Source organism: Amphiprion ocellaris, chromosome 9 (genome assembly GCF_022539595.1).
Source record: "Amphiprion ocellaris isolate individual 3 ecotype Okinawa chromosome 9, ASM2253959v1, whole genome shotgun sequence".
Lineage (NCBI taxonomy): Eukaryota > Metazoa > Chordata > Actinopteri > Pomacentridae > Amphiprion > Amphiprion ocellaris.
Genome location: NC_072774.1, coordinates 15,749,536 through 15,776,483, shown reverse-complemented (window position 1 = coordinate 15,776,483; position 26,948 = coordinate 15,749,536). Strand labels below are relative to the sequence as shown.

The window sequence follows — 26,948 nt, the reverse complement described above, 5'->3', positions numbered from 1 at the left end:
TTTTTTTTTTTTTTTTTTTTTTTTTTTTACAGTTTTAGATACAACCAGTAGTCTGTCAATCTATTTACTTATATTATAACAGCCATGATGGGGCCCTGAGCATTCACTACTCCAACAGTTAAAATAATGTATTAAGTTTAATATTTACCCATTCAGCCCCATTGAATTTACAGAAAAAGCACAAGTATATAGTAGGAATGCTGATCACTAATATGCCCATTTGTTTTAAATTCATGGACATAGACACAACAATACAGAAATGTATGACAATATCATGTGCAATGTATAAAGTATGCACAATAATACATAAAAGTGTTATTAATTCAATCCCTCTGCACCTATAATTTTGCCAAAATTACTGTCAGTCAGTTTTCATAAAATTGGAACTAAAAGTCCTGCAAAATATCATATATGTACAGTGGTCAAACACATGGTAACCCTGTTCTCTCCCAACCGGTTGGTATGGTTTCATGCTTTATTTTCTTTTATTTGCTAAGATATGAACCTGCGTATATAATATCCAGGTACACATCTTTTTGCCCACAACAAGACCGAAGAACCCATATTATAATATCAAACCCAAAGTCTTGTATGATCCATGTGGCAGTACATTTGCAGTGTTATTACTGTATTTTACTGATTTATTTATGTGTTCACTCATAAATCTGACCAGGAGGTACAAGCATATTTATTTGGAAGCTGACTGGACATTACATAAAGGATATGTGGAAAACTTTTCAAAGCAAAAGTTGACCTATACAAAGAAAACACATCATATTTTTGCATGTTGTATTGTGACATTTAACTAATATTATGTTACCTGAAAGACAGTAACTTACAAAGCATTTCTTTATGCGTGTGTCTCTGCGTGAGAGTCAAGATAGTGCCATCCTGTGGTGACACTGTGCTGCTCTGGCTGCTGTCTGGTTTTGTTTTCAAGGCTGAACCATAGCACTACATTTACTGCTTGTCAGCTGATTTCAGCCTCTTTTCAGCTCAGTCTGAACCTGCAAGATGAGGAGATGGAGTCGGTTTACACTATCTCCTCTTCAAAAATTCCTACCATAAGAAAAAAGGATCACCAGATTCAGGAAGTTTAGCCTTCACTTACATCAGGCTGTGACTGGTTAAACCTTCCATATATTACTTTAAAAGCCTGCCAAGACAAAATCCAAGGTGGGCAGATTTTTTGGAACAAGGTTAAAATACAAGATACCTAAAAACAAATAACGACATTAATTAAAGTTGCTACCAAAAAATTGACACCATTTATCTTAATACATTTCAAGCACATGGATAAACCTCATTGCACTAAGCCTGCAGACAGTGAGGCTAAAGTCCAATTAACAAAACGCACAACCATCAAAACATGCACAACAAACACAGCAAAATATAAAGGAAGTGATTGTGGGATTAATACCATCATGCAGAACAAGGTCACACATTAGCAGACACTTTGTGATAACTCACAGCAGTGTCCTTTTTATTTTTTTTTTAAAAGGATAAATAGGGTTTTAAGAACATTAATGCATCCAAATGAAAACTGGAGACGACCCACTTTAAACAGAATGACAGTTTTTTATAATATGAACAGACACAACGTTACTTGAAGCCACATGGAGTCACAGGGGGACTTGCAGGTGCTCACTCAATTTACCTTTTGGCAGTGATTATCTTTAAGTTCTGCAGTTCTGTCATTCTCAAACATCGATCTTCCAAGGTTTTTTAGGTACAAAATCAACTATGAATTAGTTTATTTCATACAGTATTGGTACTTTTACTCAAGTGAAGTAAAAGACCTGCATACTTTTACTATTTCTGAATACCATGACATCTCAGATTGCATTTTTGCTACTTATTGAAGGGTAGTGTTCATCATATTATGGCAAAACCACACATTAAATAGAATAATGCCATCATATTCATGGCTAGAGATATTAATAACTTGCAGAGAATTAGATTTTAATGTGTCGTGGTGGAGCCAAACAGAGACGTTGGAAAACATTTGTGATGTTGAAAGACTCTGACACTTGTTTGACACATTTACCAGATCGGTTCTAGAGAAAGTGTGGATTGCGAAAAGTAAAACTGTGCGACTCAGCATTTTTAACATATACAGTTGTTCTCTTGTGCATATTTTGTTAACTGACTTTTCCTCTTTCATTCTCACTGAAGTAGCTTTAAGTTTGTTAAAATCATCTTGTCCCCCAATGACTGGTAATATCAGCTTGTCTCAGCTCTGCATTCAGTCTATATGATGATTGCACTGACAGAAATCCATCAAAATTTGGATGCAAAGCACAAGTTTGTGCCAGTAGTTAGGCTTGCTGGTTCCCAACCTACAGGTCTGGCCCCGAGATAATTCTGAGAACGTGCTTGGAAGTTATTCCTAAAACCTTTAACTTTGTGGTGAAAGCTTTGCATATAGCTATTTGCAGATGTGACGTGTTTAGAAGAGGGGAGGTCACTTTTTCATGGAACAACTCTTGAGACATCTGTGATAATGAGGCCAAATACACACTACTCTTCTGTAAGTAGCCATATATCAGAATGGATGGAAACAACGGATATGTGAAATGTATTTCTGGATTTTATGTGTTTTTTTAATGAAAAAATCTTCATGTCTAAATCTTGGAGGCTGGTTTCACTCCTAATGTATAACATACATTTGCTTTGTCAGGACCCTGTAGTGTTACATTTGAACATGCTGGGTCTCCTTTAGCATCATTTGTCAATGTACAGGGTAGTCTGATAGTCCTACAAAAATCCCTCAATATCAGAAAGAGATGCAATGAGCGTCCAGCCAAATATTCTCAGCTTTTTCAGGTAATATGAAGTTTGCCTATGACATTTGCTTAATGCTCTGAAAGGATGAATTTCAACCAAAACCATGGTCTTGTACCAACTCTAACCAAGTAGTTTTAGTGTCTTCAAAACAAGACTTAAGTAACACAACAAACCATGTAAAAAAATAATGTTCTGATAGAGGACAGGTAATTCAGTCTTCTGGGTGAAAGGCCTGACATCATCACTGCTCCTCTAACCTCCATGAGAGACTGTTTTATTCTAGAAAAAATTGTGTCTATCAGCACTGGTGACACCAATGCCAAAGGACATGTTCAACATATGCTGGATGCCAACGGTTTTGACCAATCAGCAGTAATTGATGCCCTAAAATGACAATGGGTTGAGTCTTTATGTAAAAATGAAGCTAAAACTAATAAATAGATACAGTGAAGTTAAAAAAATACAATTTTTCCATCACGCATATGGTGAAGTATAATATCCATCCATCCATTATCTATACACCATTTAATAGGTTTATTAGGATCGCAGGGCGGCTGGAGTCTATCCCAGATGACTTAGGGCAAAGGCAGGGGACACCCTGGACAGATATCCAGTCTATAGAAGGGCTACACATAGAGACAAACAATCACACTCATATTTACACCTACAGACAATTCAGAATCACCAATCAACATGTTTTTGGACTGTGGGAGGGACGGTGTTAAGGGCGACAATTGTCCGATTCCATGTTGATTGGTTGGATATGATTCAACTGACGTGGCGATAAAGATGGAATAATGCATAAAAAGCAGGAAAAAGAATAGTTTTTAGGGGTTTGGAAGCTTTTCTTCTTTGTTGAATCATCAGACTCCCAGAAGAGTGTGTTTGCTTTGTCTGGACATCCAGGTAACACATTTCATCTCTTTGTTGCAACAGATTATTGAAATCTTAATTCTAACTCTGAAATTGAACTGTTACTCAATTGCTAAATTAATTTGTAATCCTGAAATTTTCTTGTTCTTGTAATAATTTTACATTTTACAAAATTCTTTTTTAAAAATGCTTTTAGGGTCTAGTATCTCAAATGTTCATATTTTTTAAGTCCAGATCTACAAAATTCAAGTCAGAAAAAGAGGTATGAAATTAAATTAAACACCAAAACTCAGGTAATATCAATGAGAGGAACTCAAATTAATAAAAAAAAAAAAAAAAAAAGAATAATCGTGGCTAATAATCAAATAATCATTTTTGTATACACCTAACACTGCATGTTTGTTCTCGAAGCTTAGATTTTTCAATTAAGTTTCATTTAAAAAGTGCTAAAACATAACAAACTAAGGTCAAGACCTGACAGCGTCGGAAGCAGCAGTGTGCGGCAGTGGGGGAAAGAAAATAAAATTCTCTTCAGTATAAATCTGAGAGGCCGTGAGGAGAGTTATTTCCTACATCTTTAAATTTGTTGTGTGATTTTTTATACCCTTGAGTCAGTGTTATTGTTAATATAATGTGGTAGTCTATGGTCTGATCTTTGGCATATTTCTTGCTGTGGACTTGGATAACCTCTGAATTGGAATTCACGGGGAGGGAAGTAAAAAACATGTGCAAGGCAGCAACCCAGTGGTGTGTGATTGGACAAAATTGAAGATGAATATGATCTGATTTCTGGTGATTGGTTGGATATGATTCAACTGATGTGGAGATAAAGGCATAGAAACACATAAAAAGCAAAGAAATGCTTCTTTTCTTCTGTCTTTGTTGAATCATCAGACTCCTGGAAGAGAGCGTTTGCTTTGTCTGGACATCCAGGTAACACATTTCATTTCTTTGCTGCAACAGATTATCTAAGAACATTAACTCTTTTCACTGCCTCAGCTCATGTAACTTCACAAAAGATTTTTTCATATGAATGAATATCTGCAGTCTAAGGAGGTAAATAGAAACCACAAATCCTTTATTCTTTTTATTCTTAACATTCTTTTTCCGGCTTCTAATTTGGGGTTAAACTTCACAGTAGATATTTTGTGGTTTTAGTGGCCAAAATGTGAAACATAAACATTTTTCATGTTGCTTAAATACAGATTCACGTCAGGTGAAAATATTGAGAGTGTTAAAAAATTAAAGATTTGGTCTTTCATATCAGAACTACATTCTTTTTCTTCTTTTAGTCCACTGCTCGGATCAATTCCACCAAAGCTCAACTGTTTATCCTATTTTTTATGAGGAGCAACACTTTAAAATTCCCTCTGGTAAGACCAACAAGAGGAACTTAAACCACATACAGACTCTTCAGTGGTTTAAATAATCACAGTTATCACTCACTTTCATAACATCCTCTTTTTCTGGACAAAACCTGACATGTCTGTGCTAGCCCCTCCATGTTTTCACGCCTACCATCTTGTTCTTTTTTTCCGAAGGTAGTTCTGGCGGAGTTTGAACTTGTGTTCTGGGTCATTATTGCATCATGTTTGTTTCTGGAACTGAAATTTGTATGATTCGGCCTAGAGTTGCTTCCCCGCACAGTAGTACTGAAGTGTGATTTGAAACTATTCTGTGAAACATGATTGATACAGTCTTGAGGCCACAATATGTAGAAATAAGGCTTACATAACTCACAACTCACTCCCTCACCCAGGGTGGAAACCATAGCTGAGGGATCCTGACTTCTGCTTTTTGGACATGAACTCCTCGGAACACAAGATTTATGAAATTTTGGGGAATCTCAAAAACATTATCTGGTGTTTTTTCCCTGCTTTTCTATCTTGCTGTGTCTCCATCATCATGGATTGATTCATGCAAGACGGTGACCAATCACTGATTCACTTCAATAAAGACACTGACATGTATGCTGTTAGCATCTGATTTCTTGTTCTTATTGTTCATATTCTTATTGATACAAATACAAGCTAAATCAAGTGCTTCATGAATGTCATTTCTATCCTTTCTGGCCACGAGAAAGTGGAAAAAAGGAGCTCCCCTGAAAGAATCGGTGTAACATGCAGACTGAAAAAAATGAAGCGATTTCATGAACAACAAAGTGGGATTCCTACTTCCACATTTTAACTTTGCTTATTTAGTTATTGTCACTTGTATTTAAAGATGAGATAAGAAACGGTAAAACTGTATTAATCCTAAAAGAAATTCTTGTAAAAAGAATTCTTGTGAAAGAACGACAAACATTTTTGTGCCACATTTATGTAATAAATGCATTGTCTCATTTACCACTAATGGGATAATCGCTCCTCCTCATTTGCAATACAGTATAGTCTCTAAATGTAATAACAGAGAACCAGAAATGTGAATCTCTAATTGTTGTCTGTCATCTGTCTCAACCAGAATGATGAAACTGAGTGTTTTCCTTCTGCTGCTCCTGCTGACGATGAGCTTGGCTTCCACTTACAGTAAGAGTATTTTCAGTGTAAAATATCACCAGATGCAGGAGTGAGAATATCTGAAAAACACTTCACAGTGCCATTTATTAATATGATGTCTACACAGTAAAATATACATTTTATAAATGGAAAGGAGGTGGTAGCAGGTCTGTTGTGTGATCAAGGAGGAGTTAATGTTGTCTTTTTAATTTAACTGTCTGGATTTCAGCTTCTGCTTAAAAATCCTTGAACTAGTGGTAAAAAAAGCAGAAAAACATCTACATTGTTACTGTTTCCTATTTTTATTGTTTACTTGCATATGTTTTCTGTCATTGTATTTAGTGTTGCCAATTTTTCAAAAGGTAATGCTTTACATATTTACTCCCTGTAGAAAGTAATAGATTACACTACTCATTACATTATTTTAGTGTTGCTCTGCATCATCGCCTGAGATGCATTTCCATCTAATAATTATTTGTAATCTAATGTTAAGTCTTATATATGCCCACACATCAGCACAAATCTGAATTTAATGCTCTTTAATAAAGTTTGACAAAAAAAAAAAAACAGCAAAGTTGTGGAAAACCAGCCTAATGAGCACAGATGCCAAGGAAAGGCTGAATTGCATGTCTAAGACAGTCAAAGAAAAATTTGCAGAAGGCTGTACTACATTAGATTACTGTTACAGAAAAATGTAATGTGATTACAGTAATGAGTATCCCCGACACTGAATATGTCTTCTAAATGCTTTCCAACTGTGTCATTCACAGAAAACTTGGCCTTGCGTGGAAAAGCTACTCAGTCAATCCGTGGTAACCACGATCTGTCAGGTGCCTCCAACGCAATTGATGGAAACCGTGATTCTACCGCCTCACACGGATCGTGCACACATACTGCAGAAGAGTCTAACCCCTGGTGGAGAGTGGACCTGCTGGAGTCCTACATCATCACCTCCATCACCGTCACCAACAGAGGAGACTGCTGTGCGGAAAGGCTCAACGGACTGAGCATCCACGTAGGCAACTCCTTGACCAACAACGGCTTGGATAACCCAAAGTAAGTCAATATGAGAGATAAGCAAATATTTTGAAGTTACTGCAGGACTGACTGTTGAGGCTTAGTCCCATCAGTACTCTATATGTTACTTGTACATTAATCCATGCCATTATCATGGTAACACTATGAGTTTTTTTTGAGTATTGACTGTCTGGTTATTTGCTATCACCAAGAGCAGGGGACTGACTGCAGGTGGACAGAGTCAGGAGGGAGTGGGTCCAAGGTAGCAGAGGTGGTGTGTGGCTGGAGCTGCGGTGGAGACAGACAGGTGCTGAAGTGAGGATTGAAGGAATGGTGTTCCAGGATTGTTCCAGAGGCTGGTGATGGCAAGGAGTAGAGCAGAGCTGCAGGTAGGCGGGATCCGGAACTGAAGGACAGAAAAACGGAATTAGAACCAGAAATAGTTTGGGAGCTGGATTTTGAACTAGGAGCGAAACACTGACTGAGTTGTTCAACGGTCTGGTGAAGAGTGATGGCAGTACCCCGCTTATATGGTGAAGGAGAGGTAGTTGTTGCTGATTGCTCCCACCTGCCCATGATTACAGATAGACAGCACCTGTCCGCAACACCACACACCAAGCTCACGCCCACCTGGAGAGCAAGAGAAGCTGCCACTATGTGGCATTAGATACAGAGGCCGTGACAGACATACTGTAACATAACTGCATTCATAACAAAGGACAATAGAGTTGAGTACAATCATCATCTCATGTGGGCAACAGTACATGTTCTATCTGGAAAAACGGCATCGTGTTAACGATTGCTAGCTACACAGTGAGATTTTTACTAACGATAAAACATGGTCAATGGTCAACTTCAAAAAAACGTGGCGAAATTACTCTGGGACACACAATATCTAACCAAGTGCAGCTGGCTAAACTTCTATATAGTTGTCAAGTTAGTTAACATTGTGTTGCCCTCAGACATTCACAGACATGTCACCTCATCATAAATCTTCCATTGCTTTGAGGATTACCCATAATCCTTTGCTACGAGTATTCATGCGGGTAAACCTTTATGACAGCAGTTGGCGTCGTTGTCCCATTTAGCTGGATTTAATCTGAACCTTTTTCACTATGTTGCATATATGCAGTCATGGAAAAAATTATTAGACCACCCTTGTTTTCTTCAATTTCTTGGTCATTTTAATGCCTTGTACAACTAAAGGTATATTTGTCTGGACAAATATAATAACAAAAATAGCTCATAAGAGTTTAATTTAAGAGCTGATATTTAGCCATTTTCCATGGTTTTCTTGATAATAACCAAAATCACTTAAGTTCTTACATCAATAGCTATGGCATTGTACTGCCAGAAACACTGCTTTTAGGCATTAGGCTGATGGAAGAAGTGTTGATTATTGTGTTGGTCTCCTCATCAAGGACTGCTGTTGCCATGGGGGGTTGGGGGTTGCGTGACCTGCAATGTTAAGGTGGGTGGTACATGTCAAACATCCACATAAATGTCAGAACACAAGTTTTCCCAGCAGAATGTTGCATTATAACAAAATGATCAATGTAATTCATTTCGGTCTGAAGATGCATTGTTTTACTGACCCATCCATCAACTCCAGCCTCTTCCCTACACTAATTTTGTGGCACCATAACAACTAATGCTGTCAGAAGTGTTTCTTTTCTTCCCTTTACATTCTTTTGCACCTTGAGCTTGTTCAGAAGCTGAAAGTTTAGTAATCCAAGCACAGAAAAAGCTATATCTCCCATTACAATTTACTAGCAGAGAAAACCTTATTAAAGATATGTCTGGGCTGTTCAGTAACCCAGGTGAGCAAGGGCTTACGGGAAAGGTGGCTAGTTAAAGAGTGCTAAAATATCAGTGATAAATTTCATCCTTTTAAAAAATGAAAAACCCTTTCTTCACCTTTGGGTTAAATAACACAATAGGCTTGGATTTCCAGTGATATAGTGATATGCATTGCTACTGATACTGGCTCTCCAATGTCAGTCAACTGCAGCCATGGGAAACTTTATTTCTCTTTTCTGTTAGGGCTGGTACAATTGCTGCTGCTGGTCTAGGAGAATCAGTCACTGTGAATTTCAGTGACCGTGTTGAGGGACGTTATGTGATTTTGGCTCTATCTGGTGAAAAACGGATCCTTACGGTCTGTGAAGTGGAAGTCTACGGGTACCATGCCCCAACAGGTAAGACTTTGAGCTATTATACCAAATAAGTGTGAGCTGGATGTAGCTGTTTTAATATTAAATATAAACTGGTATAAGCTTAAAGATTCTAGTTTATATATAAAAAGTTTTGATATACACACGATGCACTTTTTATTAAAAATAAAAGGTGGTTGAAAGATATTTGTATTCAATTTAAAATGACAGTGGTATCTATAAAATGACACATATTTCTATCTTTCAAGTTGCCAATGATTTTGAGACTTGCATTTCAATGATGAAATCTTTGTTTTGGTTAATAAACACCTTCTCGTGTCAACACCGAGTAAATTCTTTTTGCAGATGAGAATCTTGCCCTCCAAGGAAAAGCCACACAGTCAACAGTATTTTCATCTGGCATACCATATAATGCCATAGATGGGAATCGTGAAAGCAGCTGGGACATGGGCTCCTGCACTCACACGGACAGCATCATGAGCCCCTGGTGGCGACTGGATCTGCGCAAAACACATAAAGTGTTTTCTGTCAAGGTAGCCAACAGGGACACATTCTCAGAACGACTCAATGGAGCCGAGATCCGCATTGGAGATTCTCTTGTCGACAACGGCAACAACAACCCCAGGTAATTTACACACTTTTAACTTAAAATCTTTGGTGTCTCGATTCACATTTTAGGTTTCATTTGTGTTCCAGACACACAAGAGGACATCATTTTGGTCCAGATTGAACTATCTCAGCTAGTATTAGATAGGTTAATATGAAATGTTCCACTGGCTCACAGTGGATGCTTGTGTTGCTGAGTGTAAACAGGACTGTCAAGTTGCATGAGACACAAGTGTTACATATTGGGTGTTGTGCTGCCCCCTGATGGCCATAGACCAGCTAATCTTCCAGAAAATATCCTGGGTGCTTTTCATCACGCTAACTTATGTCTCCTTCCGTCGTCTCTTCTGCCGTGACCCAGTAATTGTTTTCTGTTTGCCACCATGGAGGATCTTCTTCTAGAAAAACTTAGAACGAAAATACAAAGGTTCATCCCACACCTCACACCCTCATTAGGACAAGTCAGGATGTGAGTAAGGGTAGCAAGGAGATACATTAGCATGATGAAGTCTCCAACGTATCACCAAAGGCTTGACGCCATCACATACAGATCCCTTACAAAACCTTACCAGCTCCAAGCCATATTTTTGACCCATGACCCCCATATGTGTAAGAGTGCACGCTGAGGCCCGGCAGTACTGAGGTCTGCAGTTTTTGGACTCAAACATTGTTAACAATGTGCATTCCCATGTCTGCATTTTTGTGAAACTCCACATTTTTAAGCTGGATTTGAACTTGTATGAATCTGACAGACTTTGCCTACAAAGCTTGTAAGTTACAATCAGTGTATTTTGTTTTGAAATTATTCACTCCAGTGATTTCTGATTCTTCTTCCAGGTGTGCTGTGATCACAAGTATCCCGGCAGGTGCTGTCACGGAGTTCAAGTGCAACGGGATGGACGGCCGCTATGTTAATATCGTCATACCTGGCAGAGAAGAGTTCCTTACTCTGTGTGAGGTTGAGGTGTACGGCTCAAGGCTGGATTAGGCCGTATGCCTACTCAAAAAAAAAAAAAAAATCACAGCTTAAGCTTCACTATGATCAGAAAAAATATAACATGTAGAGAAACAAGAGGCCCAATATAAACCCATTGAATTCATTCTCCCCGCTTAGTAAATCACCAGATGTTTCTACTCTAAGCATGACATTGGGAATTTAGCGAAAGGTTGTTGAAACGCCATTGAAGTTAGTTCTAATGGGTCAGGTTTTAGGGCCGCTACTTGGTATATAATATCATGATAATTTATACAAAATAGTACCTTGGAAGATAAATATAGTGCAATTCTAAAAGCACATCTCTTCCCTCAGTTCATTGTGTAACTGCAATGTCAGCCAGCCTACACTATATTCCATGTTTGGCCTTGTTTCAGTTCCTAATGCTGTTGCTGAGTAATATTACTGAACTGTTGATTTACCGCCACTCTACCTGCTGCAAGATAAATCTCTGTATGGAACCAGCAATGAAATACTATTAAATCACTTATGCATCCATGTTGCATTTTAATTCTGAGCCGGGAGGGGTGGTTGTACACAGAAGCAGGCTTCATAGATTGCACATTCTAGACGAAATCCAATGTAGAACCATTTTAAAGCAGGAAGGGATTACTTTAATAGAAAAAACTTCTAAAGACATACCTTTGGTTCACAGATGAGGTTTCATGGGTTAGTTACAGATGATTAACAATAACTGACTGATAAATCAACTGTTTGACCAATAAGCTAATTACTTGCATTCAATAGTGGTTGGTTTCTGGATTCCTTTCAATGCCTTTCATTCACTCTGGGCTACTTACTTCAAATGAGGCTGTAACTGTGTTGTTCTTTTCCTCCAAAAATTGTCCATTTCAGATCTCTGAAAAAGCCAGCTCCAAAACTGCCCCATGACTAAGTGAATGCATGTCTGAGTGGTAGATTATGTTTCCATTTACAAAACTGGCCATGCAAGTAGACAATTTTCTGGATTTGTTCTGTAATGTCAAAAATGATTCATATAAAAATCTTTTTTTTTTTTTGGAAAGCATCGGGAGCTTTTGATTTCTGTCTTGATATGCAGAGTAGGAGGTTAGCATGACCCACAGAGCCATTAAGCCCTCATAAATGGGAAATACAGCAGGTTGAAATTAAACAGAATAAAGGAAAAGATGTTTTTCATTTCTATATTTAAAAAAAACAAAAAAGCAGTGATCATGGCAAATACTTTATTTTTTTTAAAATACAGACAAAATAGACAAATATTATAAAAGACATCTGGAACACACCAAGGCCTGCGACAGGAATAAACTGTTTATGTCAAAGTGTTTGGGGAGGTCTAACAACAGCACCACTCCTTAAAAACGGGCACCTACAAGATCACTTGAAAACTGTGAGCCACAAACTAGAAGAACAGCTCTGAAATCAGCTGGACTGCATGATTTGTTCAACCGCTCGCTCTTGCACATTTTATCTCAGCACAGAAGATCTTTTGGAATTATGAACGTACATTTTGTTTAAAAGTTTCACCTCACTAATCTAATTTGTTCTCTAATCTCATCCAGAAGCCCCATTAATGAACTAGTTTACCCCAAACTGTGAGGATTCAATGAGTTTTATGGATACTTATGGAAAAAAAATACATTAAACCCAAGAGAATTTCTTCTATCACAAAACATTTGATAATTCGTTACAAATGAATATGAGGAACATGTTGGAAGAGGAAGCATGATACAGAAAACTCTTAACTTCCATACATCTGGTGGAAGAGTCACTACTGTTGCCACGCACGTCGGTAGTTTGACATTTTCAGAAGATCCAAGCCACTCTCATGTCTGTCTGTTAAATATGAAGTTATAGCCAATGAGATGGAAGATTAACTTCGCATTAATACTGAAATACAAAAGGACATAGCCAGCCTGACTCTCTACAATCCCATATTGTAGTTTTCCAGGTACAGAAACTTGTGATCACATGACAACTGTTCTCAGGCAGAAATAGTCCAGCACATAATTTCCCATAAAAACCACCACTTCACACTTTTAGAGGTGCCTGCAGGTGTATTTTTGAAGTAGCCTGACAGAGCCAGTTTTAAGGCTAATCTAACTTTTATATTCAAAGTACAGGCATGTAGCAGTTTTTCTTATCTACCTCTCAGTGAGAGTAATAAGGTGCATTTCCCAAAATGTCAAACTATTTCTTGCAAAGACAAACAACTGTTAGTTACTGTACCACAAACCTAATGTGTGCTGATTTGTTTTGCTCCTTTTTAGCAGCCGTCATTCTGAAAAAATAGTTCCAAGCTTTAGAAGCAAAGCAAGGCAGGTGAAAAAAAAAGTATGCACATGATTTAACTTAAAAGTTTAAACTGTCCAGTGAGCTTGATTATATTAAGACAAAGCAACAATACAATATGCAGCTATGGTGCCACTGCTATTTCAACCCACAGTGGGTGGAAAAGACACTTCCTGACAGTACAAGTGACTGATGTGATTAACATATCTGTTCCTCAATAGATTGTTTCAAATGATCTCATTTCAACTGTGCAGTACAAACAATACACTTACAAAACTGCACTTACAGGAAGAGTCTGCCATTTTTGCAAATATGCGTAGTTGTTTTCTAAGATGAGAAGATAAACACATCAGCTTATGAGCTGTGACTTAAGTTATTTCATTCAATTTCAGAAAATCTGAAAAAAAAACGGTAAAAAAAAAAAAACTAACAGAAAAACCCCATTGTGCACATCCCATGTCCTATCAGAAGTTCCATTTGAAGGCAACAAAAGACTCAAAGCATGGCTACAATTAACCTGGCTCAAGTCCCAATATTAAAAATACTAAAGCAAACAAATGAAGTAACTTGTCTGGAGTTAATAGTTCATGGACAGCTGTGCACTGACAGCAACAGCAGATAAGCTCTTATACACATATCGGTCAGACTTTCTGACAGCAAGAAGAAGAGCAGCTTTGTTTGATATGTTTGACTGGACAACATGAAAACGTCAAAAAGTGAAAATAGTGTGTGCAGGAGTTCAACAAAAACAGGACCAAGCATGTGGAATACTGTTTAAACATAATGACATGCATCCCAGGTGACTCTTCTGAAACTTGAATGCCACGTGCACGCAAAAAAACACGAATGAATTTACCTTTAATTAGTGAGGTATCCCCCTTTTATCTTTTTCTATGCTAAGATAAGCTAATCATATCCTGACTGTAGCTACATACCTACTGCACTGAACAGAAATGAGAGTGGTATCGATCTTCTCATCTGACTCTCAGTGCGAACTGAATGAGTGCATTTCCTAAAATGTTTATTGTGGCCCGACGAAGGAACCCACAACTGCTACCACTTACATAAACTTCACTGCTACAAGTAGTTCAGGTTGGCTGTCACAGAACTCACAAGTTGATGGTTCTTAATCACTAAAACCACATCTTTCATGTGCTACAGTACCCTGAATATTAATAACAAGACTTCCTTTGGCAATAAACAATGATCCAAAAAGCACGAGGAATCTTTTCAAGGCTGTACATGAGCATTTTACAAAACAACAGTTTGGGTATTTACAAAAAAGTTGTAACATGGCAGTTTTGAGTAATCTACTGTTTTTGCTTACTAAGTTTGGCCATTAAAAATTATATTTTAACCTAATTATAACTGGACTAAGAATGAAAGCTCTTCTACTATGTGAAAGTCTTCGAGTGAATTCAGACTAGACACCAATGCTGAACGATATGTATTAAAAAGATTTTAAAAAGCTTCCAAATATGAACAGTTTTCCCCTGCGATTCCCAAGACTCCTAAAACTCCATGATCTTCACAGAAAACAGCGTAACAGCTTGAAGTTGCATAAAAATGCTCACACAAATAAATTATACAAATAGTGTACTACTGAAAGAAATCTCTTCAGAGATCAACACTGTGCATAACGATAGAGTTTGCAAAGGTATTGCTTCACAGTATGTGGACATCACTGATTGGTCCTGCCAGACAAAGTTTACTTCTGAAGTGAAAGTCAAAGAAAATTATTGTAAGCAGTAAAAAAACAAAAAACAGATGTAATAACAGCTTCCCTTAAAATGAGGAAACTCATTAACACAACCACTGCAACAAGCTTAAACAAAAGCTACAACACCTTTGGACTTTTACTTGGGCACCACCAGGAGCAAAATGAGAACGCTGCTGGGTGACAAAGATGCAGCAATAAAAATGCTGGCAAGAGACTTCAAATTGCAAATACTGAGAACTGTGAGGCCACCAAGAGTAGTCAGACTCATGGCATACTGATTTGGCACGTCCAACTTGTTTTTAGTCCGTCGCTCAGCGAATCAGAACAATAATTTAAAAAGTGGAACTACAGGGGTTTGAGTTTTGGGAAGTAAAAAGCAGCAACAACAGTGAGTGACCAAAAAATGCAAATAAAAACGAAAAGAAGTGGCGGAAACAAGAAGTTTGGTGCTGAGTCAGTCTGTCCAGCGATGTTATCTGAGGTCTTTGGTGACTTTGGGGACTTTTAGGACTTTGTAAATGTCATTGGAAAAGACTGTGGTGAAGTGGGGTCGTGAGTTCCTGGACATGTGAGTGCAGAGGGGAATTTTACCAACATTTTGGGGATCCTCAATGTCCCAAATCTCTGGCATGCTGCATCCAGGCCTATAAAATAAAGAAGAAGGAGGAAAAAGAATGAAATAATAATTATTTTTTTCATTCTGCTATACAATCTCTTGTGAGAGAGCACTGGTGGTTTTGAAGTACCTGGTTCGCCTTGTGCACCAAGAATCCTCAAGGACGAAGAAATCCACGCCCAGCTTCATCAGGTTCTTCTTTACAGTTTCTCCAGACATTCGGCTGTACATGGAGTAGACCAGCTTGGTTCTATCCCTATGAGAAAAAACAACAACGTCACAAAGCACAAGGAGAAAATGTTACTTCCATAACATTTTATGCAGTCATTTAAAAAAAAAAAAAACAAATGACAAAAAGCACCACAGGCAATAAAAGCCCAGATGTCATAAACATCCAGAAATGTGTGGGAATGTCTGAATTAACCACAAAGCCAAATGGACTGAAGAAGCTACAGCTAAAAAGTGTTTTCAAATTGTAAAAATTTGAATGACATTCAGGCTATTTAGTCCTGAACATTGACCTTGACAGGAGTATGTTTCATATTTATGTATGCATATTTAGTTTGAAAATCATTTTCTGTTTGCAGGTTACCTTATTAATTACAATCTTATTAAGTGAAGGATTGTGAAAAGTTGGTTGTTTGTATTTGCAGATACTTTCAACTAGTTTGGGGGCCTCTGGGCAAATTGCAAAGTTCACTGATGCTTGAAAAAGCATTTGCAAGATGTGAAATCTGCCAAAGGGGGGTTATTACCTTCCACAGTTAATAAACACAATGCTGCGTCCCCTTCCTTAGTATTCTGCGTTTCTGCTAACGTGCAAATCTTTTGCATCAACATAAGATGCAAAAAAAAAAAGGTTAGTCTCTACCTGAATCTCAGTGAGGCAAAAATTTAATTGAACCCAAAATGCCTCATTTGCTCAACATTTTCTTTATGTATAGACACTAGAATTTACACATGAACACCTCACACACAGGGCTGCACAGGGGCTCGGTGGTTAGCTCTGTTGCCTTGCAGCCAGTAGATCCCTGGGCCTGGGATCTTTCTGCATGGAGTTTGCATGTTCTCCCTGTGCATATGTGGGTTTTCTCCGGGTACTCCGGCTTCCTCCCATAGTCCAAAAACATATTGAGGTTAACTGGTAACTCTAAATTGTCTGTAGGTATGAATGTGAGTGTGCTTGTTTGTCTATATGTAGCCCTGCAACAGACTGGCGACCCGTCCAGGGTGTCCCCTGCCTTCACTCTAAGTCAGCTGGGATAGGCTCCAGTCTCGCTGCAACCCCAATGAGGAAAACACAGCGTCTAGAGAATAGATGGATGGATGCATTTTAAATGTCAAAATAAGTCTATCATGTTCATTTATTTGTGCAAAAACAAAACTGTGATCCTGATTAATATTCCAAAAATTGCACAGCCGTATTTTGTAAAGGCATCTGAAGAAATGCTGCAGGTGTTTTTTTTGTTTTTTTTTTTTTAATTGCAGACACTTCTGCATACAATTTCATCCTTTAGCTGTAAAAGGTTAGGCAATGCATATCAGAAAAACTATGTAGGAATTAAAGATTTTGGAATGTTAACGCACAATCACAGATGAGGATAAAACTCAAGACTGTTTCCAAATAATAATTAGCAATAAAACTGTGTTTATTACTTTTTTAAAAATTCAAGGTCATTACTGTTGAGCACCAACCTCAGTTAGAGATTTTCCAGCCTGCTCAGAGGTCAAAGTGCGCTGTGTGGGACATTTACATTTTAATAAGTGCTGTGGGAAATGGGATCGAGGATGGTCAAGAAAGTCACTGCAAAAGAAGCTAACACCACCACCCAGTACTTTATAACAAACGTGTCACTGTATGATGTGGGGACTTCTGAATGGGTGAAAATGTCATGGTGTGTCTCCCTAAGTTCCTAATAAGTGGTCAGTAATGTATACTGAAGCTTTCAGTGCTTCCTACTCTTGTAAAACCATTACGAGTTGTTTTGCTGCTGTATGTTTCGAGTGAGTAGACTGTACAAGTCCATGGAACATATTAACACACCACCAAACAAACACATTTTTAAAATATAGCAGTTGCTGAATTGGTTGCTTCGTAGTGTTCCAACAGGAGATGCACTTTAGACTCCTCCAAAAGACTCCACTGTATTTATGTAAATGTAAGAGCTGAATGCAATTACTACCACCATCTTCTTATGTTAATGTTTATGCAAACAAAAAGTGCATAGTGGTGCTAATTTTATTTCTTGTTTGTAATACAATCCTTGGTGAAATGATGTGTACATCAGAAAGTCAAAAATACTCTGATAATACTAACAACTGTGATATAAAATGTTCATACTGTTGTACCTCTGATTACAGATTCAACATAAATTCCTCTCTTCTGTGCCTCCTGTATTTGTAACTCGCCTTCCAGAATCAGATGCCTGCCTAAAACCATCCACAACATTGATAAATGTTGCTGCATGAAATCTTTACAGTGCTTAGCTTTATATTGTGAAACACATCAGCTGCACCTCAAAACACCTTTCTCACAAAAAAGTAGGTGATGTGTGCACTGAGTTACAGAGGAAAGCAGTCAACACAAATTGATGAATGCTAACGCTACCTCCAAACGGCCCTACCTCCTCCTGGTTTCTGAAGCAATGAGCTGTTTTATTGATAGCAAGATCGTTGAAGAAAGAATTGAATTCAGAAGGCTGACTGAACAGAAACTGAGGTAAAAAAATGCAGTCAGCAGCATTTCAGTGAAAAATCCCATCTCCTTAGTAACAGTTATTCTGTGTATCACAGAACATTTTAAAATATTAAATCTTAATCTCAACTGATTTCTTTTTACTTTTTGGGTGCAGGATGATATTGGCATCATCATCTGTATGAGCTGATAAAGCCTGCAAAATGAAATATCAACAGTGGCAAAAAAGAAAACTGACATATCTGTACTAGAAAAATGAATAAAGGTATGTTTGCAATGTACATGAAAGTAGTTTTCTGATTTTGAGTAGTGAATGTGTACACTTAAAATGCAAAAAAGTCCATATATTAGTATTGGTAATCTGCTAAACTGAGTAAAAACAAAAAACAGCATCCCTTGTTCTTGGCTCAGATCACAGATTGTGTCTAGATGGTGTGTGAGAGTGAGAGCTGCTGTATCTACCGCTGTTATGCTGAGAATGGTGTGTATTGATCAGGATGCAGTGCTGTGGTCAGGATTGGAAACAGCTTTTGAGAAATATGATGACAGCTGCTTTGTCGAACAAATTCTTTCTCTCTGTTATTTGAGAATAAAAGCTGCTGTGAGCTCCGCTGACCTCAGACCAGCGTCTTCGTAGTGTGGGTGGTTGACGATGGGCCGACCTGTGGAAAGCTTCACGCTGGCCATGGTGGGCATGGCACCAGCAAACACAGCATCTATATCAATCACACAAAATCAAATCAAACAAGGCAAAGAAAATAAAATGAAGATGGGATTAAACTGTTGATGGATGAATGTATCTACACTACTGCATCTTTATTCTTTATAATTCTGTAACTAAAGAATGCAGGTCTTATTTTAACTTTATGCTACAGTCATGGAAAGTCATTTAAAACTGTTTAGCGGAACAAAATGTACAAAAAAGTTTCATTGGATCAGGTTGGATCAGTCTATCAGTATGAAATCTGAAATGGAAAGAGCGATCTGAAGTCATCCATATCTCGCAGCAGATTGGGTTGCAGGGTACATTCTCGCTCTGCAGAATGATAACAGAATATAAAGTGAAACCGGCAGCTCCCATGACACAATGAATCATAGCCGTTCACCATGAACCACTGGAAAAATGTTGGCAAGTGATAAAGAAAAACAACTAAAAAAAAAAAAAACTCTGCCGTAAACATGTTCTTTGAATCAAGATTTTGTGATTATGGGTGATCAGGTATATAGTTTTCAGCGTAGCCATCACTCACTTGGACGGGTGTTGTCCTGGATCCAGTCCAGCAGCTCCTCCTGTGGCAGGTTGCTGAACTCTCCAATGATCGCCCACTGGGCCTGCAGGTTGGCCACTCCTTGTACTGCCATGATGGCCATTATGACAACAACAGTGACCTGGTGCTTAAACTTCTCCCCGATCCAGCTAAACAACTGACAAGAGGATGGACAAAGAAAATTAGAGCTTTTTTTCCTATGACTTCACTGGAGAGAGAACTTTCAGACAGACAGAATAGTGAAGAAGCAAACAGAGCTTTTAACCGTGTTTTTCCACTAAATTTGTGGTGAGAGACAGACCTGTCTGGAGCAGATAAGCGACGCCATGATGCACATGTGGGGTGTCAGGAAGAGCTTCAGCCGCATGATGAGGATGGCCAGGACAGCAAACGCCACCAGTTGCAGGCTGTGATACACAAGCTGTAGACAGACATGTTCAACAGATCTGATCAGAACTGACAGGAAGGCACAGAGGAAATAAAGCAAGACCTCAATCATCTACCAGGAACTTTGACCAAACTCTTTGGCAGCTGAGGCAGTTAAAACACAGACACAAAAATCAGACCACCACAACTTGATTCACATTTCTACAGGAACTAACTTCCAACTGCTTCACCTGAATTCATAGAATTTTAGACATTTAATAGAATTTTAGCACATTTACAACGAGGGAAAGAATATTTTAGGTCTGAATAATTAGTCAATTATGAAGCAAGAATACCAAAAATGTGTGACCTAAAGCCCACTGTGTGTGTCTCTTAAGTCTTACAAATGTGTTGAATGTTTTTTCCTTCTTCATAAAATATCTCCAACATTGACTCTCCACCACCGATGTTTTTTTGCTTGCATCCTTCATCTTTCTTGCCTTTCTTAGTGTGTTACTGCTGCCAGCTGCTGATTAGTGGAATAGTCTGAAATTTCTGATGGAAATATGTATGGCGTCACTGTGTGCTAATGCGGGTACATGATATACACACGAAAGCAGTTGGAAATGAAAAATACAAATTATTTGCTCTATGCTCTGCTAGCAGTCAAATCTGCTATAGGGTACCTTTAAAATTTGCTGATTATATACTTAGATGTTTCTTACTACTGTGAAAATAATCCCTTCCTGCATTAGAATGGCTTTATTGCCTCTTTTAGTGTTTGTAGATCTAGTATCTCCTCCAATTTCTCCACCCAACGCTGCAGCTCAAGCTCACCAGTTACCCTATGACTGCTCAAACACTACATTACACAGTTGCAAGTTGTAATATTATTATTACAGCCTTATATATTCGAACCAAAATTGAATCTGAAAAAGAATGATACAGAAAGCTGCACTATGCAAGTTAACAGGACTGGTTCCTTAGGTTTGTTACATATGGAACATTGGAAGTCTGGCCTGGGTTTTTGAGAGTATCATCAGTACTTGGTAGTGACAAGACAGAAATGCTCATTCATGGCATTGACTGCTTAATTTTAGTCTGGATATGTCTTCTAGCATGCAGAAATTCCACTTGGACATATTAACAAGGTAAAAATTTTAATTTACACCAGATGGAATCTTGAATCTGTGAGGTTTGGAAATGTTGATCTGATTAGAAAAGGCAGATTAATTGTAGAGATCATCTTAGGATCTTAGAACGTAGCCGTTATATTTTCTTTAAAATTCAAACTAACTCAAAAATATGGGAAACTCAGTAACAGTGAACTTGCAATGATCTGTTTAAATTCCTACTTGCCCTGCTGCTGGGCTGCTGTCTCTTTGACAACACCTAATGGAAAAAAGTAGCAGCCAGCGATGAAGGGATTATCACGACATCAGTCTGACAAACTCATCAAAGAATTCTGGTTTCAACATCAAAGATGGAAAACTTTATGATAAAGGTAAGACGGTTGGTTGTGCTGCCGTAAAATGCAAGCACATTTCAGTAACATTGTGTTGCTCGTTTAGTGTAGGTCGGGATTATGCTGCATGAGCTGCTGTCAGATTAATAGGATTCATGTTCTAAATCATGCAAACTTTTTTTAAGAACTGGTAATGAAATAATTAGTTGCACCCTGCTGTCAGTGAAGCTATAATCTGCTCAGAGGCAGCTCCCCTTTCAGTTTTAAATCTCATCTGAACTCTGAGCTGCATTTTCTGGACAGACTGTGTAAGGACATTCGCATGATGCTTTGATCTTCAGTATTTTTTTAACACTGCGCTTCCTGTGCGGACTGAGAAAGTGCTACTCAGTGAGCCATGCAGAAACATTAAAGCCATTATGTGGGGAAACTGTGGAAACTTCCCCGTACTGAGAGTGGTGGATGAACATCTGAACATTTTCCTGCCTGGGGAGTGATATTAAAGAAAATGACATGAAGCAGCTGGGAGAAAGCTGACAAAAGGCAGCAGAGTGGGATTTCATAGCAGAAGGGAAACTGTCTTTCATTTCCTAGTAATGAGAAACAGGGATGAAAATCACTTAGGGACACAGGAGCTGAGCAGACTTCACCCTACTGGAGGAATCTAATCAAATAAAGCAGGTTTAGAAAAATGGAACAGCGCTGTAAAAATGCCTTAAACTCCTCATGGAGGTGTTACCAGGATAATGTTTCTATCTGTGTATATTTAACACTGTAAAGGAAGTAAAATGTGTTTTTCTCACCTCTCCTTTTGCCGCTATTTCAGACCTGCAACACAGAATGTAAATTCATATAAATATATTTAAAAAGTATGTATACATCTATGAAGATATTTCCTATTTAATCCTATTTCTATTTGAGCAAGTGAACACAAAACGGCAGTGAAATCAGCAACGGGGTCAGCAAGGAAGTCTCACCCTGCAGCTTCATCAACATCATCGGTCTTTACAGATGTGCTCCCTCCGTGCCGCAGGGTCCGGACTATATCCTGGACAGTCTAAAGAGGACAAATGGTTGGAACACAGTATTGTAAAAGCATATTGATTCTAGTGTCATGTTTCCAGCTCTGTATAACTGAATTTTTGTATGAGAAGACATCCCTAACGGCTTGCTCATGTACAGCATGCCATGCTTTGTCAAATCGATTCATGTATTCTCAGCTTAGCGTGGGCAAGACATAATAAGATTAAACTACATAAAAAGCAGTTCCTTAAATATTCTTTCTCTTATATTTTCCCTCTAAAAATGTTGCATGTGACAGGAATCGGGAATAAATCTCTCTATTCTTCACTTCAAAAAGCTTAAATAAACACATGTATATGTCATTTTCTAAGCAGAGCAAACAAAAAAATGTATGACACTGAAAGAACATAACCTGAATTTCAAAAATCCTTGTCCTACATTGAGGCAGCTCAGGGTGTAGAAATGCACGTGGATTGACCAGAGCAGGTAAGACAGCCAGCTCTGTCTCCCTGCTACAGTGAAATCTCAAGGCTCTAAAAGTGATTTGATCGTCATGTCTGACTGCCTGCTGTACTGTTCTGAAAGGTGACATGGGAGGTTTTATATTGCAGCTCTGACACCTTCCCACAGACACATCTGTATAACTCCTGAACTACAGAAGACTTGAGAAGTAAGGGAGCCAAGAAGACACTTGTTATTCCCTCTACATACAACGTTCTTTCTGTGCAACCATTTCCTTATCTCAGATTGTAATGGCTTTCTGTAGCTTTGTTTGCAAGTCGCTGAAGTACTGAAACTGTTATTTTTTCAAGCACTCCAATTAATTACCTCCTTTCATGATTATGTTTTGCAACATATGGCTATAATGCAGTTTAAAGGTACTTTGTAAGTTTCCTTCCCTGGATTTTTAAATGCTCCATATTCAAATAATAACCTGACAGTAGCATAGCTGCTCCTCAGAAAAAACAAGTTGCACAAAGAACAGTCTTATCAATGTGCAGTATTTAGGCTAATGGTCACAATTCTGCCCTGCCCTTTATTTAATCTCAAGAAGTTTACAACCCAGCACCAACAGCCAATGATACCATTCATACCTTTTGCCTAACACACTTGCTAAGTTTAAGTGCCACTGTCCCAGGCTATTTTCTCTCACAATATTAAAAAATATAGCCTCCTGTTTCAATTTCTGTAACTTCTTTTACACTTCTATGAGGGACCTGCAGCTCTAGCCTCAGTCCTCTCGCCAGTGATATACCAATTAAATGGCATTTTAAAATAATTGGCATCGGCTGATTGTTTAATGAGGACAGTAAACAAAAACAGTCACAGCAGAGTGTGTGGTGAAGGCAGCCAGTGGGTGCTGTGACACAGTAGGAAATGTGTCCATGTTGGGATGTAACGTTACCAGAGACAAAACAGTAAGACTTACAATTCCCAGCCTTCAAAGCTCAATAAATTCAACCGGCCACCCTTAATTCCATATACAGTGTTTACTGTCTGTCTAATTAGACTGATTCCAGTCACACTCCTGAGGAACCGGGGTAATAAAGCATTATCAGATTTGTCATTTGGGATGATTGTGGGACGGTATGCAACTGTTAGCCTTAGATAACAGTGCATATGTCACACTGGGATTTTGTTTCTTGTTACTACCTGACAGCATAACTGTTCGCTATTACTATTATGAGGGATCTGCTGATATGTGGTGCAACTGTTACATACTGTAGCTAATGAACAACAACAATATGTTATTAGCATTTATCATCAGTCGCACACTGCTCAACTCTCTAAAAATCAGCAATTGAAAAACCCATACTGGCCAACCACACAGCAATAAGTTTATGCAGCTGTCAAGCACATATTAAGAACACTTTGAATTATTCTCATTTTAAAACAAGTCAGCAGGAAGCACTGTGTATTATTGTTATAAAACATCTCAAAGTGCTTGTGTTTGCTCACATACAAAACTGGCTGCAGCTGATTAAATTTGCCAATGGCAGGCTGTCAAAACACGCAGTTGGCAGCTTGATATGAGTATCAGTTTTTGTTGAGCTGTCTGAATTTCTAGTGTTAAATCTGCCACCTACATTATTGTAAATGCTGTAATAGTGCATGTGCTATTCCATAATGAAAAACCTCTGGAGTGGCAAGAATAACTAAGGAAGCAAATAACTTTTTTTTCCACAGAGTCTAAGTCAAACATTAGAAGTCAGTCAGGTGGTAATGAATTTTCTAACTGATACTAAACCACACACAAATCCTCGTCTCCCTGTAATCTCCTCAGCTTTCTTGGTGTATTTAACTTGCTTTTTATGGACGCACCTGTCCTGCTACACTGAAAACAATTGTCTATCTTTTTTAGCTACAGTCAAAAGTCTCCAAGAAGACATACCCTGCCAGCAATGAGAGCAACCACCAGCACGTTGATGGGCAGCAGCAATGTTTTGAGGTATCGCAGGGGGGTCTGAGGGACAAAGAGAGACACAAAGTGAGGTACAGAGGAGACAGCAAGAACAGCTATGGAAGGGTTTCTAAAGAAGACACACACATGCACATTCACAACATCATTCAATCAATCACCAGCTAGACTCAACTGAAATAGCTCCTTTCACTGATACTGAAATTTCACATAAATAGGGGACTAATAGACAGCAAAGTACAAGTGAAATATGAAAAATAACATACGTGATTTATACAATGTATACACAATGAAGTAGGCATATTAGTAGATTACAATGAAACAGTGAAATGCTAATTAAATATTAACTGAGAAATGAAAACATTAAAAACTAAACACTATACAATTATAAGAAAATTATAAAACGAAATTATTAGACTCTTATATATTCATACTTTCAGCACAAGAGGATCAAACTGACCCTTTTGGTTCACAAAGTAGAATAATTTCTAATAGTATGATACAAGACCATATAGTACCTTTAAAACTAATGAATGATATCTTTTTAAAACAAAATAAAAGCGGGCAGGCGACTAATGCAAAGGTTTTAAACAGACTTCAAGTGTTCTCTCCTTCTGGTCTTAGAAAGCAAAGTTCTGGATTAATTATATTTATGTATAGCCTGCTAGTTACAAAAGCATGCATTAGTCCCTCTGTGTTGCTCAGAGAACAGACACACAAAACCAGGCCACTGTCTAGCACATAACTCAACCCAAAAAGAGCTGCCAGGTTCTGCTGTCAGGTTTCTGCTTCCTGTCATATTCACAGCACAGATCTGGCACCTGGTACATTCAGCCCTGCTGGGACAATCCTGCCACTCTGATACAAAAGCAGCAGGCGTTTTGATATTTCTGGCATCTTCACAGGAGACTGAGTGACATTTTGAAGACTAAAGTTTGTAGAGATTTTCAGAGCAAACTGCCCAAGACTTGAATTTTATTGGTGGAAGCTTCAGCTGACAGGGTCACGGTGATCTGATAGTGCGCTTTAGTGGCAGAAGATAAATGTCAGCTCTGATGGAGGAACCGATTTTGATGAAAACAGGTCTTACCTCTAACTCCATGAAGTCAAACTCGGCAGCACATGTGTACATCAGAGTGTGGAAGTCGTTGTAGCTCGTGAACTTGGATTTGATTAGTCCACTGATGTGAGCCTGTAAAAATTTGCACTTTAAAAATTTACATAATTCTTGATGTGTGAATGAATTAGAAATATGTTATTGTTCAGTATGACCATTTTTGGCGTTAAATAACACAACTAATATACATTTCCACATGTAAGCATACTAATTCACATGTGACTATTTGTGTTTTTTCCAGACATGAAGTTACAGTAGCTTACATCATCAGAGGCACCGAGGATTGTGGACAGCAGGAATTTCAGTAAAACCGTGGAGCCAACCCAAGCCAGACCCTGCATGACCTGCAGGAGAAAAAAAGATGCAAACATTGGCAGGCTGACAGGTACACAGAACTAAGGCAGGACTTCTAATCAAATACTACAGCTGCTGCAGGGTCAAGTGAAAGCCACGTAAGCAAGCCGGCTCCACTATTTTACCTCTAGGCTGTTTTTTAACGAGCTGACACAAGAATACTAAGTTAAGACTACAAAATCAACAGCATATTTGTTTTTAGAGACGTAAGCTTTATATATAGGTACACAGTTAACAAAGAATTACAAAAGTTAATGCAAAATTACTGCTTTGAGCTACATTTGGTTATTTTAGCTATAATAAAGTGGCAAAAATACCTGTGTATCCTCTAAAAACAAGAAGCAGACATAAATGTTTATTGGAATTTTTGAGAGCATAGAAAATGGATTAAATATGAAGCCCCAAACTAAATAAAATAGAGGAAATTCTTATTAGAGGCCTAACCTTGAGAAGTAACTTCAAGCTTTGAGAGTTCCTTTTGCTTTTTTTGGTTGCTTTCACTTAAAAAATATAAAAACATTTTAAGAATGCTAGAATTAAGCGCGTGATTATGTGAAAGTAGTTGTAAATAGAGAATGTACTGTTGCAATAAAGTGTAAGAAATCCTTCGTACCCAGATGACGATACCAGGCTTGAATACTTGAGCAAATCGGTCCCTCAATGCAATGATCACCTAAAAAAACAAAAC

The 26,948-nt window shown here is 38.1% G+C and overlaps 2 protein-coding genes across 3 annotated transcripts in view; one reads left to right on the top strand and one right to left on the bottom strand.

Annotated features, from left to right (window-relative positions):
• The first annotated feature begins 4,464 nt into the window (after window positions 1-4,464).
• Window positions 4,465-11,442, top strand: si:ch211-215k15.4 (fucolectin-3). Of its 2 annotated transcripts, none has more exons than XM_023276732.3 (6): window positions 4,465-4,593; window positions 6,121-6,185; window positions 6,926-7,211; window positions 9,216-9,370; window positions 9,692-9,971; window positions 10,790-11,442. In XM_023276732.3, exons 2-6 carry the CDS (start codon window positions 6,122-6,124, stop codon window positions 10,938-10,940), a joined length of 936 nt encoding a protein of 311 aa, XP_023132500.2. In that variant the 5' UTR covers window positions 4,465-4,593; window position 6,121; the 3' UTR covers window positions 10,941-11,442. The 2 variants fall into 2 exon arrangements, with proteins under 2 accessions (XP_023132500.2, XP_054869725.1); XM_055013750.1 differs by lacking the exon at window positions 4,465-4,593 and adding an exon at window positions 4,958-5,033.
• A 695-nt stretch (window positions 11,443-12,137) lies between these two features.
• The window catches only part of dpy19l1l (dpy-19-like 1, like (H. sapiens)), a 35,561-nt gene continuing 20,750 nt past the window's right edge, over window positions 12,138-26,948 (bottom strand). The window contains exons 12-22 of the mRNA XM_023276749.3: window positions 26,874-26,933; window positions 26,170-26,250; window positions 25,880-25,981; window positions 24,763-24,834; window positions 22,325-22,404; window positions 22,151-22,175; window positions 19,818-19,937; window positions 19,499-19,673; window positions 18,865-18,964; window positions 15,684-15,809; window positions 12,138-15,581 (exon numbers count right to left, since the gene is read on the bottom strand). Coding sequence (XP_023132517.2) covers window positions 15,410-15,581; window positions 15,684-15,809; window positions 18,865-18,964; window positions 19,499-19,673; window positions 19,818-19,937; window positions 22,151-22,175; window positions 22,325-22,404; window positions 24,763-24,834; window positions 25,880-25,981; window positions 26,170-26,250; window positions 26,874-26,933 — 1,113 coding nt within the window. The 3' untranslated portion in view covers window positions 12,138-15,409. The remainder of the gene's footprint in view (window positions 15,582-15,683; window positions 15,810-18,864; window positions 18,965-19,498; window positions 19,674-19,817; window positions 19,938-22,150; window positions 22,176-22,324; window positions 22,405-24,762; window positions 24,835-25,879; window positions 25,982-26,169; window positions 26,251-26,873; window positions 26,934-26,948) is intronic.